At 47.2% G+C, this 15,310-nt stretch overlaps 1 protein-coding gene across 4 annotated transcripts; it reads right to left on the bottom strand.

The window, feature by feature from the left end:
• Positions 1-558: 558 nt before the first annotated feature.
• CSRNP2 (cysteine and serine rich nuclear protein 2) lies at positions 559-14,089 on the bottom strand. Of its 4 annotated transcripts, XM_069580778.1 has the most exons (6): positions 13,776-14,047; positions 12,952-13,124; positions 8,089-8,326; positions 6,558-6,817; positions 3,283-3,579; positions 559-1,569 (listed from the first exon to the last, which is right to left on the bottom strand). In XM_069580778.1, the coding sequence occupies exons 2-6, from the start codon at positions 12,973-12,975 to the stop codon at positions 646-648; spliced, it is 1,743 nt and encodes a 580-aa protein (XP_069436879.1). In that variant the 5' UTR covers positions 12,976-13,124; positions 13,776-14,047; the 3' UTR covers positions 559-645. The 4 variants fall into 4 exon arrangements, with proteins under 4 accessions (XP_069436879.1, XP_069436881.1, XP_069436880.1 ...); XM_069580780.1 differs by lacking the exon at positions 12,952-13,124 and having other exon boundaries at positions 13,776-14,089; XM_069580779.1 differs by lacking the exon at positions 13,776-14,047 and having other exon boundaries at positions 12,952-13,371.
• Positions 14,090-15,310: the final 1,221 nt, after the last annotated feature.

Genomic DNA, 15,310 nt, shown 5'->3' with positions numbered 1-15,310 from the left:
AGAAACACTTCCAAGTTAAGACCAGGAATCCCCAGTGTGGGGAACAGGTCAGAGAACAAAAATGTCAAATATTAACTTATTTACCAAATAAGGGGGGGTCAGGGAAGGCAGGTTCAATTCTTATAGATCTTAGAGGTTTTATACTGAAGCAGAGACACTTTCACCCCCTCCTTTCTAGCCTCAACCAGCTGACGATTTCAACTGTATTACTACAATACACCAAAGTGGGGTATCAGAGTAACTGCTGAGGAAGGTGAGCTTAACCCTGCCTGGAGCTCAGAAGAGAGGAAGGGGCTTTGTCATGCTGTTTAAATTGTCGTGTTCTGGTCCCTACGTGAATAGCTGCTTGAATTACCCAGCTCCTCCTGTGAGATCCTAGTTCTTTGTTCCGAAGGCCCAGAAAGCTCAGGATGCAGCCTCCTCTGCCCCAAGACTGTCCCCTGATCGAGCTGGGGCTGGTCTCCTTGGTTCTGTTGGCCCTTTAAAAAATACTTGTACAAACAATCCTTTCCCACCCTTTCCCCAGTGACCCCAATAAAATAACATAGGAGCAGCAGCTGCTTCTACAGTTTTGTTTTTGAAATGGTGTTAGATAAAATAAGGGAATAAATAGAGAACGGGTGGGAGGCAGTCTCCGCCCATGCGTCACACTGCCAGAGGGAGCTCCAGGGCAGGCTCCTCCGGGGGCCTGTCCGCACTCTGCGGCGGGGTCTTCTCCACTGCACAGCCCTCTTCCCTGTCCGTGCACATGGGGAGGCTTGAGGGGGACCAGGAGGGGCGACAGTCTTCACTCCCAGGCTCCTTGGGGTTACAATCTTCGGGCACGAGTGCTTCTAGAGTGGCTGCTTTCCCCATCTCTGATTTACAGAGGGCAGCTGGGTCTGTGGGGCCACAAGCCACCAGTGAGGTAACAGGGAGAGAGAAGACATTCAGATCCTTTTCCTTGGGGAAGGAGGGTGGGCCTTCTTCCGTCCCAGGCTCTCCTTTCACCCCCAGGACTGGCCTCTGCTCCACCTGGTAGTAGACCAGGGGGCCACTGTTCAAATAGGATGGGCTGTTCACGGCCGAGGCGGTCGGGTGGTCCGAGTTCTCGGCAAAACACAGCACGGAGGAGCCCGGGGGCAGCTGAGCCTGGATGAGAATGGGGGCAGTGAGGCCCGGGCACAGCTCTTCCGGGACAGCTAGGGGCTCCTCCAGGATGCACACGCCCAGGCTCTCGATGCCAGAGTCCAGGCTGGCACTGGAGCCGCTGGAGTCCTCCTCCGCCTTGAGCCGCTCCAGTTCCTCCGCGCTCTGCAGGTGCATCACTGCCGTCTCGTTCTCGGCAATGAACTCCTGGAAGTCCTGTGTTTCCGCACCCTGTGCTGCTGCCAGGCTGCAGCTGGTGGTGGGAGAGGGCTCCTCATCTGGGGCTGGCGGGCGGCTCACCTGCCGCTTGCTCTCCAGCTCCAGCTTCATGATGGTGTGGAGGTAATGAGTCCGGACCCGGATTGGATTGAATTCAATGCGCCCAGCCATGTTGCCACAGCCATCCCGGGAGCAGCCACATGGAAAGGACATGCGATCCACCTGAGGAGAAGACAAGGTGGTTGAGGCCAGATGAGATAGGAGACGTTAGCTGGCGGACACAGGGTGTCAGAGTTTGAGGTCTTCTTAGAAGAGAAACAGCGGATTCAAAACATAACTTCTTGGGGGAGAATAAATACATGTATACAATGGATACATGTATATGTATGGCTGAGTTTCTTAGCTGTTAACCTGAAACTATCACAACACTACTAATTGGCTATACCCCAATACAAAATAAAAAGTTTAAAAACCTTAGAAAAAAAAAAATAGCCTGCCCTGTGAGCTACCACACCACCTGCCTTTTAATTCCAGCTCAGCCACTAATTAGTAAGTGTGACCTCAAGGAAAGTCATCTCTCTCCTAGGGCTTTGTTTCTTCTGAACAAAAAAATAGACAAAGAGCATGTCAAAGAGCCCTTCCAGTTACAAGTCCAGAGAGAACTCTCTGAAAGCTGACAATTCTCAGAGAAAATGAAAAGCAGGGACCCCTGAGACTTCCATAACTTACCTACTTTATTAAGAAAACCAAAGGCCAGGGCCCAAGCCTGTTCTTTGACGACAGGGATGGAAAAGGACGTAGAAGACCTATCCAGTCTAAGGCAATACACTCCTGGGAAACTAGGCAAAAGTGAGTGCCTCTGTTTGCTAAGATGCTAGAGTGATGGTTCAAACAAAATAATGGCCAGTTTTCCCTCCTTGCTTCATTTTCCCCTGATGGTTGGCCAGCTGGGTTTGCAAGCAGTCATCAAGACAATCAGCTTACACAACAGGGATATCTGGGAAAGACATGCTTTCTACCTCCTCCTCTCCCCTTTGAATTCTCCAGATGAAAAAACCCCACACATACCAAAAATAAAAATGCAAACAGACAATAAGTATGGACAAATACACAATGTCTTCCTATGCTATCAACTTCTAGAACTCTCTATTCCACTTTTTGGGAAAAGTCCATTTCTTAGAACTATCCTCAGCCCTGTGTGTAACAGACCAATTCGTTATGGCACTTAGTCTGAAAAGCATTATCTGGTCAGACCTGTTACAGTTATCTGATACAACCTGAAAATAAGAAAAGGTTAGGATAAATTCTACCCCAAGGACTCAGGACTGATAGCCTCAGTATACAGGTTCCAGATAAATATTCTTTGCCATTTTCCAGTTGAGATTTGTCTTCCAAACTGTCTCTTGTCAGAAGCTCTCTGGGAAATGATGCTATCTTTCAGGATGCTGGGGATTTCAGCCCAAATCTGATCCTGAGTTACAGATTCTGAGGACTATTCTGATTTTTACAAAACTGGACTAGAGGTACCATGAGGAAGTATTTGTAGGATAAAATCTAAAGCCTACCTCAGTTCTTTGCTTCTGTTTACAAGGAATCAGTCAGTATTTAGGGACAGCTACTAAATGTGAAACTTACTAACCCAGTTCCTCCAGGTGCTGACAACTGCTTCTTATCATCTCTGAGGTGAGAGACACAGGAAAAAAAAAAAAAATCCCTATCTCCACAGCCTAAGAATCCTGCCATACTTGTTTTCTTTGTTGGTGGAGGAGGGCTGCAGAATGAGGAGTGCTACCTCCTACACAGGGACCCCCCCACATTCACTGGCACCCACACCAGACAACATCCCTGACTCTGGGGTGCCAGGGGTCACAGGTCACCTGTGGTCAGGTGACCACACTATGGTCACTATGCCACCACAGGTCAGGGAGGACTGACCTGGCATTTAATCCCAGCCTGGCTGCAGGCACATGCTTCTGGATCACAATACAGTCGACAGTCACAGCCACACTCTTCCCGCGACAGGCGGATGGCTCGAAGTTCTTGCTTCTCTTCAGCATCGATGCGGTGGACCCCAGAAGCCCGCAACAGGGCGCGTCGCCGCTTGGTGGGCAGAGGCTGCAGGAAGAAGTAATCATCCACCTCCACATTTTCCACATCGATGTCTTCATCTGAAACATCGTCCAGCGTCAGGCCGTCGGCCTCCACTGACTCCACTGTTCCGTTCTTGGTCAGCTGCCAAGAGACAGGAAGGAAAGTCAGGTGCCAGAGCAGGACCAGCAGGAGCCTCCTCACCGGGCGCAACCAGAGCAGGTCAGGCCAAGCGAACCTGCTGCCATGACGCAGGCGTCCAGGCAGCCTGTCCCACACACACGTGGCTCCTGAGCACGGTAAATGGGGCTAGTGCAACCGACAAAGTGAACTGTAACCTTTCTCTCATTTTAATTAAGTATAATAGCCACTAGCGTGGCAAGTGCCTACCATGCTGGACAGAGTCAGTCCAGAGAAGAATCTAGAGCAGGAGGGCAGGAACACTATGCAGCACCACCACCAGCCCGTCAGCACAAGGGGCACCACCTTTCCGGCTCAGAGTTTCTCCAGATCTGTCTCACCCTCCCCCCGAGAAGGTAACTTTCCCCCACAGTTACACCCTCCATTTCCAGCCTTGTGCCCCTCAGCTACCTGCCATCTAATACATGGACGAAGAGAAGGCACTTCAATAGATGGATAATCCTTGGCTGTAAACAGCCTTGCAAAACACCTGTTAGTTTGCACTCCGAAGGACCCAAAACCACAATTCCGGGAAGAGTACATTAAGGTGTAGTACAAGGCTACCTATCATGTCTTTGTCAATGAACCTAAATCCTCACAGCCTGAGTAATAATCTGAGCATACACAGAAGAGCTTCATTTTATGGGGAGGAGAACAAAGTGAGCAAGTTATCAATGGCTATCATGAAAGCCCTCACTTCCCATGGCCTAAAAGAAATATATTCTTTTTCCTTTTTTTTTCTTTTTTCGGCCATGCTGCATGGATTCAGGAATCTTAGTTCCTGGACCAGGGATTGAACCTGGGCCCTCAGCAGTGAAAGTGCTGAGGTATTAACCAGTGGACCACCAGGGAATTCCCTCTTTCTCCCTTCTAATCCTTTTTATTTGGTTTCAAAGGAAGCTGCATGTGAGGTGGGGTGGCAAATATAATACTGCGTGTACTCTCTGCAGGAAGGAATCTGGATTCTCTGGCTAAGAAGGACAAAGAGGCAGGAAGGGCGATCTGAGTGGAAGGACAGGCTGAAGACAATTTGTGGCTGAATGAATTCTGAAAACCCACTCGAGAGTTCAGGTAAAGAAAATGAGGCCTCACGATCCCCAGGGCTCTGGAAGCTACTGGCAGGATGAAAGCCAAGCTACTGGTGGGTTTGGCTCATTTCATCAGCCAGTCAGAAGAATGCTGGTAAAGGAATAACTCCTGGGAGAGATGTGATGCAACAGACCCGGCTAATAAGCTACAAACCTGTTCTGTTTGTTTGTTTGTGGGAGGTGAGAAGAGGAGTGAGAGAAATAAAGTGGCGCTTCTGGGGAACCCCACATCTATTATTTCTGTTGCAGGCAGGCCAACTACGAGGGGCCTTCCTGCAGACCTGAGCATTGCTCCTGCCCATTTCACCAGGGCTGGCTTCCTCCGAAGCACCTCCCTCCCCTCCTTGATATCCTATCAAAGGAAAGAGATTAGAAGTGCAATAGAAAGAAACCATGTAGACAGACAGGACAATTTTATATAGCCTAACAGAAGAACACTTCAAATCAGTGAGAAAGATTCTAGTCATTAAATGGTATTGGGATAACTGTCTATTCTTTTGGGGAAAAAAAAATAAGTTAGATTCCCAATTCATACTATTTGTTAAGAATGAATTCCATATGGCTAAAAGGCCAAAGAAAGTAATAAAAATGTTAGAAAAATTATAGGTACTAATACTGATGCAAAGCATCAGTGTTTTTGTTTTTCTTGATGGAAGTCCAAAGGGAAAACAAATATTAGATGGCATATGGGAGATGCAAAATGTATTATTTTTGAGAACAACTGCCTCTTCTATAAAGTGCTAAAGATAGGAAAGATTTCTAAGAAAACAGTAAACTGGTCCAAAGTAAGGGTGTTCTCTTGACACAGAAGGAAAGGGAAGAAAGCCTTCATGGCAAATGATGACAAGTTTATTTGCTCAGCTGTTGCTATAGCAGCAGGAAGGTGATAGGTCAGTGATGGAATTTCTCAGACTGAAGACAGGGAAGCCTGAATGTCACTGTAGTTAGAAAAACAGGTGTAAGGTTTGAGGCGTGGACTTCAGGCAGCAGACACAGAGCTCTCAAAGGGACAGAGCACTGAGATTAGTTCATATACAACCTCTGTCACTGGTTCTCCAACCTTCCGGCACTGTGTGTCTCATCAGGATTTCACCCATGACCCTGGAAATAAAGCAGCCACCTGTTTTAACATGGGTCTGCATGCTTTGAGCCCACAAGAAACTCAGCCAGGCCTGAAGCAGTGTTCTCCAAGCTTGGAACTAGGAACTCTGGGGGCAATATTTTGCAGACTGGTGGAAACCACACCTGAGTGCCAGGTGGTACAAAGAGCAAATATGGAGCTATTAAAGAGAAATCTGAGGTGGGCCTTCCAGCCCTGCTCTCCTGAGCAGCAGCAGACTGCAGGCCCAGTACTACACAAATCAAAATAACTATTTGGTAAGGTTATTGTTTATATCTGAAAACCTATCATCTAGAAGCAAGGGGAGGTACAGAATTGGCAGCATCCTTTCAAAGGATCCAAAAGATCCAACACCTGTTCTGTACATCAAGCCAATGGACAATCATTTGATGAGAAATGGAAACACTGTGCTTCCTAAGGGTCCAGGGGTGGCAGACCTGAATGTCTTCAGGTAGTCATTCAAATTTTTAACAGTGATAGATGGGGGAAGGGTAGGGAATTCTAGGGAGTCTCTGCTAGACTCTCTACCACAGACAAGTGTCTCAGACTGAGATTTGATTCCAAATCTTAGATTCTTCATTAAAAAGATGTGGCGTCTCTACATACCAAAGGCAACAGTCCAAAACCAAACCAAACCAAACCAACAAACAAAAAAGAAAAACACAATAGACCTAGATGGTTTTCTGCTTTTTCTTGACACAGGGGAAGTATCAGACCCCAGACCCCTTAGGCACCTTCATCTTCTTGGCATGCAGTTTCTCCTCCTTCAAGTGTTCACGAAGAATCTCCCGATGGTTCACCTCCTGCTCCTGAGCAAACTCACAGAGTGTGTAGCTGCGTACAGAGTTATGGCGCTGGGCCATGCCCAGAGAGCTGCCGCCCTGGCTGGGCACACTGGTAAAACCCTGGCGCCGAGCAAAGTAGTACACAGTCACCTGGTCAAATCGCACACTTTTCCTCCGCAGCTGCTTCTGCCGCTTCAAGATGGATGTGGCTGAGAAGGGAGCACAGAAAGTTTTATTAACCCAGAGAGGGCCTGTTGGAGGACCTCATTCTTTCTCATCCATCTAGGCTCTCAACTGTTCTCCAAAGGTGCTCCTTGTACCTTGAGACCTTCCAAATCTTCAAACCTTAAATGCACAGTTGGAAAGGACCTTGACCATCACCAGGTCCATACCACTGCCTCCTGGCTGACTTCTGCCAAACAGATGACCACAAAATCTATTTTTAGAGATCAGTTAGGAAGAGAAATGTAGGTAATCTTTTCGGGATTTAACAATCTACACAACTTCACTGTCCAATACAGCAGCTGCTAGTCACATGTGACAACGTACTTAAAATGAAATAAAAACTTGAAATTCAGGTCCTCAGTTACGCTACTCACACTTTAAGCACTCAATAGCCACATATGGCTAATGCCTACCATACTGGACAATACAGATACAGAACACTCTATCATAGCAGAAAATTCTTTTGGACCACATCTTTTTGTTTTGGCCATACCACACAGGTTGTGTAGCCTACACGGGTTGTAGGTCAGTTTCCTGACCAGGGATGGAGTCTAGGTCACAGCAGTCAAAGTGCCAAATCCTAACCACTAGGGAACCAGCAGGGAACTCTGGCTGGACAGTGCTGATCTATAGCAGTAGATGGCAAACTTCTATAAAGGTCCAGGTAGTAAATATTTTAGGTTTTGCAGGCCACAAGGCCTCTTGCAACTACTCACCTCTGCTGTTGTAGCATGAAAGCCACCGTAGACACTGGGTATTGTGGCTGTGTTCCAATAAAACTTTATTTATGAAAATGGACAGTGGGCCAGATTTAGCCCACAGATAATCCGATTTATAGAATCAGAAGTTCCTTCCAAGAAACTAACTGAGCTGTAAGAATTAAGAAGCGTTGAGATGCCCCAGTTGCCTTCTCAGGCAGTTAACATTTACTTCTTGCTAGAGCTACAATTTTGTGTAACTATATGGGATTCTAGTGGGAAAGGGTAAACTCTTGGACTCTTCCTTCTTCAGTTTAATTCGACCCATTCTGGGGGCCCAAAAATCACAGCCCAAGTAAAATCAGCTAGAATAAATCCCACTTAAGTCTATGATATTAGAGCAATGAGTTCCCCCGAAGAGCACGACTGAGCTAAGAGTGGGAGAGATTACAACTAAGGACAAATCCCCAAGCTGGACAGAAGCTGTCGTGAGAGCTGCAAAGGGCTCCACTGCTTGGGGGACGGGGCTGCAGGCTGGCAGGGAGCGGCTCACTCACGTGTGAAGCTGGCAGACGTAGGAGGATTGAGGCTGTCGCAGCTGTCGGCACTGTCACTGCTGGAGATCTCATCATCAGAGTTGGAAACTGACGAGCCCACATCCACATCATCAAACTTTCTCTTGAGACCCGAGCCCGTGAATGCATCCATTGGTTTCAAAGGGGTTTCCTTGGGGGAGCCCACCACGTCGGCCCCAAAGTCCCTGCTCACCAGCAGGTAGCCAGGTGCATTAGGATTCTGCCCAGGGGAGAAGAGGAATCAGCACTCCAGTCCTGAGACAGACCACCCCCAGGCCTATACACACAGCTCTCCAAGTGCAGAAAGCAGACCCCGGAGTCACTAGCACAGACATCTGCTCTCTTGAGACAAGGTCATATCTTTACTTATTCCAGTCAGCACCCTCCTTCTGTTTCTCTCTAGCCCCTCCAGCCTCAATCACTCTTCGAATAATGAGATGAGTAACAGCAGCACCTTTCCCAGTGGAGTGAAGGCCTTTGGTTCCAAGCCAGCTGGGCTCAAGGCTTCATTAGCCCTGGGATAACAGTAGTGCTCTTCTGCTTGCCCAGGAGAGCTCTCCACAGGGCCCGCAGGAGGGACTGGGGATCAAAGGCAGAATTAGGCTATGCCTCAACCTATACTAGATCCAATTATTTTTCTGGAAATATAGCCTGGTATTTCCCAAAGTGTACCCACTAAATAAACTAGTTCCACAGATATTAATTAATAGAGGCCTAGGGTGTGTGTGTGGGGGGCAGGGGGCACGTGTCAGTGTGCCTCAGTTTCCTCCTACAAGTGAATTTTTATAGTATCTGAAAATTGGAGACGGGGTAGGGTGGGGGGCTTCCCTGGTGCCCCCAGGTGAAGAATTTCAGACGGTAAAGAATTCGCTTGTAATGCCCAGGTTCAGTCCCTGGGTTGGAAAGATCCTCTGGAGAAGGGAATGGCAACCCACTCCAGTACTCTTGCCGGGAGAATTCCATGGACATAGAAGCCCCTGGTGGGCTACAGTCCATCACAACTGAGCGACTAACACACACCCCACCCCCCAACACACACGATATTAATATATTAATAGCTTTTACATGGAAATAAGACTGCTGTGTCAAAGTACTTAAGGAAAGTGCTTTTACAAAGACCTTTCAGAGACTTTTAATATGTTAAAGAACCTGGTGAAGGGTAAGAGGAAACAGAAGGCAGGGCTTCCGCACATCTGTAATCCTTTGTTTCTAGAGTATCTTACAGGGCAAAGGATTCGGAACACACTTTGGGAGACACTGCTGTAGGCTTTCAATTTCAAAGTACACAGGGAAATGCTTTACTCAGATCTTCACAAATGCAAAGTGTCTCACCAGGCTCCTGAAAAGGACAAATTAGATTCTAAAGAATGGACTGAAGGGGGGTTGGGGTGGTATGGGGGGAAGGAATGGACTGAATTTAGAAACTGCACTGGCTTCAAAACCCAGACTCTTTCCCAATTGCCTACTGCTCCATAAACCGGGGCTCGGTTGACCTACCATCATCCCCTCTGCAAGAAGACTTTCCTTCACAATCCTTGCCCTCTATAAAGAAACTGGCAAGGGCATGACAAACAGCAAAGAAGTGACGATTTACTCTGGTTACATTATTATGGCAGGCAGTGTTTTCAACGTGCTGCCACACAACCAAGGAGTCTGGGATAGTCCATTTCCCAGGGACAGATCTTTCTCCTCCATCTTTGGACTTGAGTTCCCGAGGATAAGAATCTGCTCCACAGAAACGCTGTCAGAGCCGGGGCCACATATGATGATGCGAAAGCTCCCTGCTCTGCCTCAGTAATGCCAGAATCTCCCCAGACTATGATCTCACTAGTTGCTAATTATGCAGCAGGAATAACAACACTGCCCAGAAAGCCAGGGCGGCATGACTGCAGAGCAGCTCCCCAGAATATACTGTGGTGTCAAGAGGTGCCTGCTACAGTGCTGATTTTCTAGACTGTGTTTTGGAAGCAATTTGCTGGCTCTTGGTTCAGCTCCACAGTCAACCAGACCTAATAAGTACTTTAGGTATTTCTTAATTTACCTAGCCAGATCTCATAAAAATTCAAGTCACAAGATGCACCTAAGAAACCTGTCCTCATAGGTCTCAGACCAGCACATTCCTGAAATAAACTGGCCTGAAAGAAAAAAAAAAATCAAGTACTAGATACAAATTGTAATTAAATTTAAAAATGAGCCCAAAGTATCAATTTTGTTCTTCAGGTTACCTATTTTAGGAGATCACATTCTTAGGACATGATCTTGGGTCACGACATTCCTAGGACATGGGTAAGAATGGAGAGAGCCATGGACTTTTATTTAAGGTTAAGATTTCAGCTGGGCTTGAAGATGCCTATTAACTAACAAATCTCATTTCATTCTATTATTGGAGGAGGTGAGACCCTTGCTATGGAGTACTTATGGGGAGGAATAAAAAAAAGAAAAACAATGTCGACCACTGAACTCAACATTTCCTCCCCACCAAAAAATCTTATTGACCATATAAAAATGCTGACCTGAGTTCAAAATCCTTCTTAGAAAGGACTGAAGTCCAGCTTCAGTTTTAACTGAGAATCAGTTAATACTGCCACTAGGAAAGTGCCTTGTTCCTAAGCCTGAAGGTACTCATCAGTTCAGTCGCTCAGTCGTGTCCAACTCTTTGCAACCCCATGGACTGCAGCACACCAGGCCTCCCTGTCCATCACCAACTCCCGGAGTTTACTCAAACTCATGTCCATTGAGTAATAGATTTGTTTTTAAATGAAGTTTTAAAACAAGTCTTATTTACTTATTTATATTTTTTTGACAGCATCCTGTGCCACGTGGGATCTTAGTTCCCCAACCAGGGATTGAACCAATGCCCCCTGCATTGGAAGGCAGAGTCTTAGCCACCAGACCACCAGGTAAGCAAATGTGCACTCTTGTCCTCTGTTCTGGTGTCCCTTTGCTTCCAGGAGTGTGGGTTCCTTCTGAATGTTCCTCCTTAAGCCCTGCATGTGATTGAGTCTGGTCCAAGATGGTGCTTTAACATAATCCTCCACTGTCTTAACCCAGCTGCCCCCAGGGTATCTTTTCCCTTCAGGTCACTTTTTGTGCACTCTGGGCGGCCAGGATTACTGGCTGCTCTCTCTATTCTTTTTTTTTCTACGTCTTCCTCACTCCCATTTCTGGAAAAGAGGTTTCTGGGCAATGATAGGAGGAAGCTAGTAAGAAAGAAGAAAAGAAGATGCAAAACCTGGGAGAAAAATATTTTCCTTAAAATGTCTGAGAATCATCTGAATGGGTAAGTAATGTAATGTAATATATGTAATATAAAGTAATATATATAAGTAATGTGCACACTGACTGAGCTCTTTTCACCCTATCCAGGATGTTAGCATCACTTTTTCTGCCATTAACTCATTCTTATCAAAAAGAAAAAAAAAAATCCAAAAATTCTGTCCTAAGAACCAGTATAACTTAAGATTCCAACCCAGCTTTCCTTGTCCAGCTCTCTGGAGTGAACTTGACTTGTGAGATAAAGATGTCCACTGGGCACCAAGAAACCTCCCATCCACTTCCACTGTGGCCTGAAGAAATCCTTTTCTGAAATAGCAATAACAACAATGGGTTCCACTTTTCAATTTATCAATTCAACTTCCTTTCCAACCACAGTTAGAAATCAGTCATCCCCACTTCTCTCAACTATTTATTCTTTTTTTTTTTTTCAACTATTTATTCTTTGGCAGAGGATCAATGCCTATGTTCAAGAAAAACACTTATAACTTATACTCCAAGCATTTAACCCATACCGAAATAATCAAGATGAGACTGAAAATGCAGGTCATAACTGACAGTTAACTGTCAAAATGACCAACTCAAAGAATAAATGCTTTTGGAGAAAATAACGCAAACCTCTATAGCAGCTTTTGTGCCATTAAAATGAAAGGTCAGCTGACACTTTCTAGCTGCATGCCTTACTGCCTTTTCTTAAGTATTTCTGCTAGTTGAACATTTCCCAAAGGTATACAAAATGATTCAGATCCACAGTATATAGAAGAGATTAGGCTAGCACCAAATAAAACAGATTTATAGCATATATGTATTTTAGTACTAAGCTTAAGCCTTTTCAGGCCTGTGAGGAATCCTATAACCGCCCTCAAACCCCAAAACCCAGCATATGTGAGACTAGCAAGAAAGGAATTGCCCCTCCCCTAATTCTGTGGATGCAGAATGTATTGACAGAGTTTAGGTAATGAAATCTCTGTCCTAAATGAGTCCAAAATAAGACAAGGTACCTCTCACATCCCACTTCTACTCGACTGGAACCCAACCTTCTGCTAAAGGTCAAGGGCCGAAAATCTCTAGTAAGATGTCAGCACTACCATGTATAGCTGGATTAGAGGAAGGAAAGCTTGCTGCTAAGTGTTAGGATCAACCTAAATAAGATGGCCAGTCCTGTTTCTCCTTTTACAAAATATTGTGAGCTGCTCCTCAAATACTATGAATTTTGTGGCTCCATGTGTCCTTGTGATAACCAGGATCATGAACTAACAAGGTGCTCAAGTGAAAACATTTTGTTAAAACTAGGAATTTCAAGGAAGCTTTTCCCCTCCAACCTTCCCTCTGGTTTCATCCCTTCACTGACACAAGGTGAGGATCTGGCTTTCCACGTCTAAACTCCCATCCTGTGAAGGGCACGAGATCTTTGTGGGAGACCTGGAAGGTGGTGCTGCAGGACCCATGAACTCTCAAGGATCTCCAGTCGTTTATAACCCTGGCTCACATCGACACCCTCCTGGCTCTGGACATTTGCAAACTGGAAAGTCGGTAAAAGAAAAGGAGAATCTGAATTAACGATGGATTTACCTTGAACTGAAAACTGCAAGACATGGGGACACTGTGTCTCTCGGGGATAACTTCTAACGTTTCATACTTAAGAACCGTGTGTGTGTCACATTGCCACTCTAGCTCCCTTTAAAAGGATGAATCAAGACCGCGGCACTAAAAGGAATGGATGGCAGTCGGCTGCGTGTTTGGGCCTGTGAAAAAAGAGCCAACTAGCAACTAGGGCAACTGATGCTTTCGTTTTCCCACACAACGCCACACAAAAAAATGGGAGACCTCAGGAACCTGGGTTGAAAGGACATGTCCAGTCACCAGTTCCCCTTCATGGACACCCCCGCTGAACCCTTCAGCGCTGGGGTACCTTTTCACTCTGACTCCTGCTAATCTTCCTGCTCACTCCAAGCGTCTGCAGCCCCTACCCAGCTCCCCATCCTTTCCTGCCTGCTACCCACAAATTCCCAACCACTCCTCCCACATTTTCTTCTATTTCCCCCCTCCCCTTCCTTCACTTCCCTCCATCCTACATCATCTCCACTCCATTCCGAACTCAACCCGCAATCCGAATTCCTGCCGGCTTCTAAGCCGCTCGTCGGTCTCCCTTAAGCTGCCCCCGCAGTCGGGGCCCGCGTCCTCCGTGCCCCCGGCTCCCACGCCTCTCCCGACTCTTTCCCTTCCCGGCGGCGCTCTAGCTCCCCGCCCCCCGACCGCTGCCGTCCGTGCCTCCCTCATTTCTGACCCCTCCATCCGCGCGGCTCTGGGTTGACCACTCCTCCACAGTCGCCCGGGGGCCGATCCCGAGAAAGGACGAGGAGGCACCCTCCGCCCCCCACCCCTAGGCCCATTACCGGCTCCGCCGCAGCTGCCTCCTCCGGTGATGGTATCTGCCGCCCCCGCTGCCGCCGCCCTAGCCCAAGTGGAAGGAGGGAGGAGAAAGCGAGTCCCGGGGCCGCACAGACGGTCTGGGAGTTCCCAGGGCGGCAGGGCGGGGAGGGACGATGGGTGGGCAGGTCGGCCGGCAGGCGGCAGAGGGCGGGCGGCTCCGACAACTCGGGCGCCCCCCGGCAGCAGCCGCCCAGAACCGCCCCGGCTCCGGCTAACAATAGACTCCGGCCGCAGTGCTCTGGCTCTTATAGGCGCCGGCACGTCCGGACCGAGCCCCGGGGCAGGCTGGGAAATGGAGTCTACGTGATAGCCCTACGCCCAGCGGCATGCCGGGAGTTGGAGGCGGCTACCTGCGCAGAGCCGAAACTCGCCGGCAGACTCAGAAGGCTGTGATTCCGCTGCAGCCTGGGAAAGCGAGTTTGACGTCGCTGCAGCCTTTTGAAGAGGATGAGGGGAGACCCTCAGCTCCAGATCTTCGATGACTAAACAGATTCTCTTCTAAAACTCCCCTTTTCCTTTCATCAGACCCACACTTCCAGGTCTAAGGAAGGTAATCCCCCTTATCCTCGCTCAGGGGCTCTAAGTCTTAAGCAGCGCGACGTGCTGCAGCTTGCCCAGAGTATAAAGAAAATAGAAGCAATGCAGAGTAATCTTCAGTGTGTATTGATGGATTGTTTTCTTTCCAGATTTTCTGACGTGATTTCTGATCTTCACAATTTTGCAGCTCATTTTTAAAACCGAGAACTAAGACTCAGAAATCAGAATGTTGTACGTCGTTTGCCAAGGACACCCAGTCTTGGTCTTGTCTCGCTCAGAATGGAAGAACAGGTCTCTCCTTTGACCTATAAGGCCCTGTAAGATATAGGTGAATCCTCTGGCCTGAACAACCACCATCCTGTATGTCAGCTTGTCTCTTACATTTCCCCTCCCTTTCTGTTTTAACTGCCCTGGCCCATTAGATTCTTTGCAACAGGACAATCATGGAACACTCTTTCACCAGCTAGATCTATACTTCTTCGCTTAATACTTGCTCAAACGTCCCCTCATCAGAGACACTTCCTTAACCATATTTCTAAAATGGGGCTTCCCCTAAGTATCTATCCCCTTGCCCTATATTTCTTAAGCATTTACTATTTGACGTATATTTATCCTTCAGTCTTTTATCAATTGAGTGAATTCTATGAGAGTAAGAAGTTGTTTTGTTTACTGTATCCTCAGCACCAAGTACAAAACACGGTATTTGGCATTTAGGAACTTTTTATTTATCAAATGGATGGATGGCAGGATTTAAACTCTGGTTAGGCTGGTTCCAAAGCATGGTGCACTTACATTGCCACCAAGAACTATGAGCCAGATCTACCGGGTACCAAGCCAGCTCAGTTTTAGAACTGAGAGGTTAAGTGACTTGGAAAAATGCCAAGAATTCCAGTTCTCTCCCCTAGGTGATATAAGAGACTCAGAGAAACCAAGGTACAATACTGCAAAATGAAAAAAAGCA

The sequence above is a fragment of the Ovis canadensis genome, chromosome 3 (genome assembly GCF_042477335.2).
Source record: "Ovis canadensis isolate MfBH-ARS-UI-01 breed Bighorn chromosome 3, ARS-UI_OviCan_v2, whole genome shotgun sequence".
NCBI classification, from domain to species: Eukaryota; Metazoa; Chordata; class Mammalia; order Artiodactyla; family Bovidae; genus Ovis; species Ovis canadensis.
This window is presented reverse-complemented; position numbering and strand designations above follow the sequence as displayed.

Bases quoted from the DNA above. Each gene is read 5' to 3' on its own strand.
- CSRNP2 (XM_069580777.1), bottom strand. From the start codon at position 11,656: ATGGGAGGTTTCTTGGTGCCCAGTGGACATCTTTATCTCACAAGTCAA. The intron at 6,818-8,088 runs GTGAGTGAGCCG...CTCCCTTCTCAG, and splicing joins TACGTCTGCCAGCTTCACAC to CCACATCCATCTTGAAGCGG. The intron at 1,570-3,282 runs GTCAGTCCTCCC...TCTTCTCCTCAG, and splicing joins AGGCTGGGATTAAATGCCAG to GTGGATCGCATGTCCTTTCC.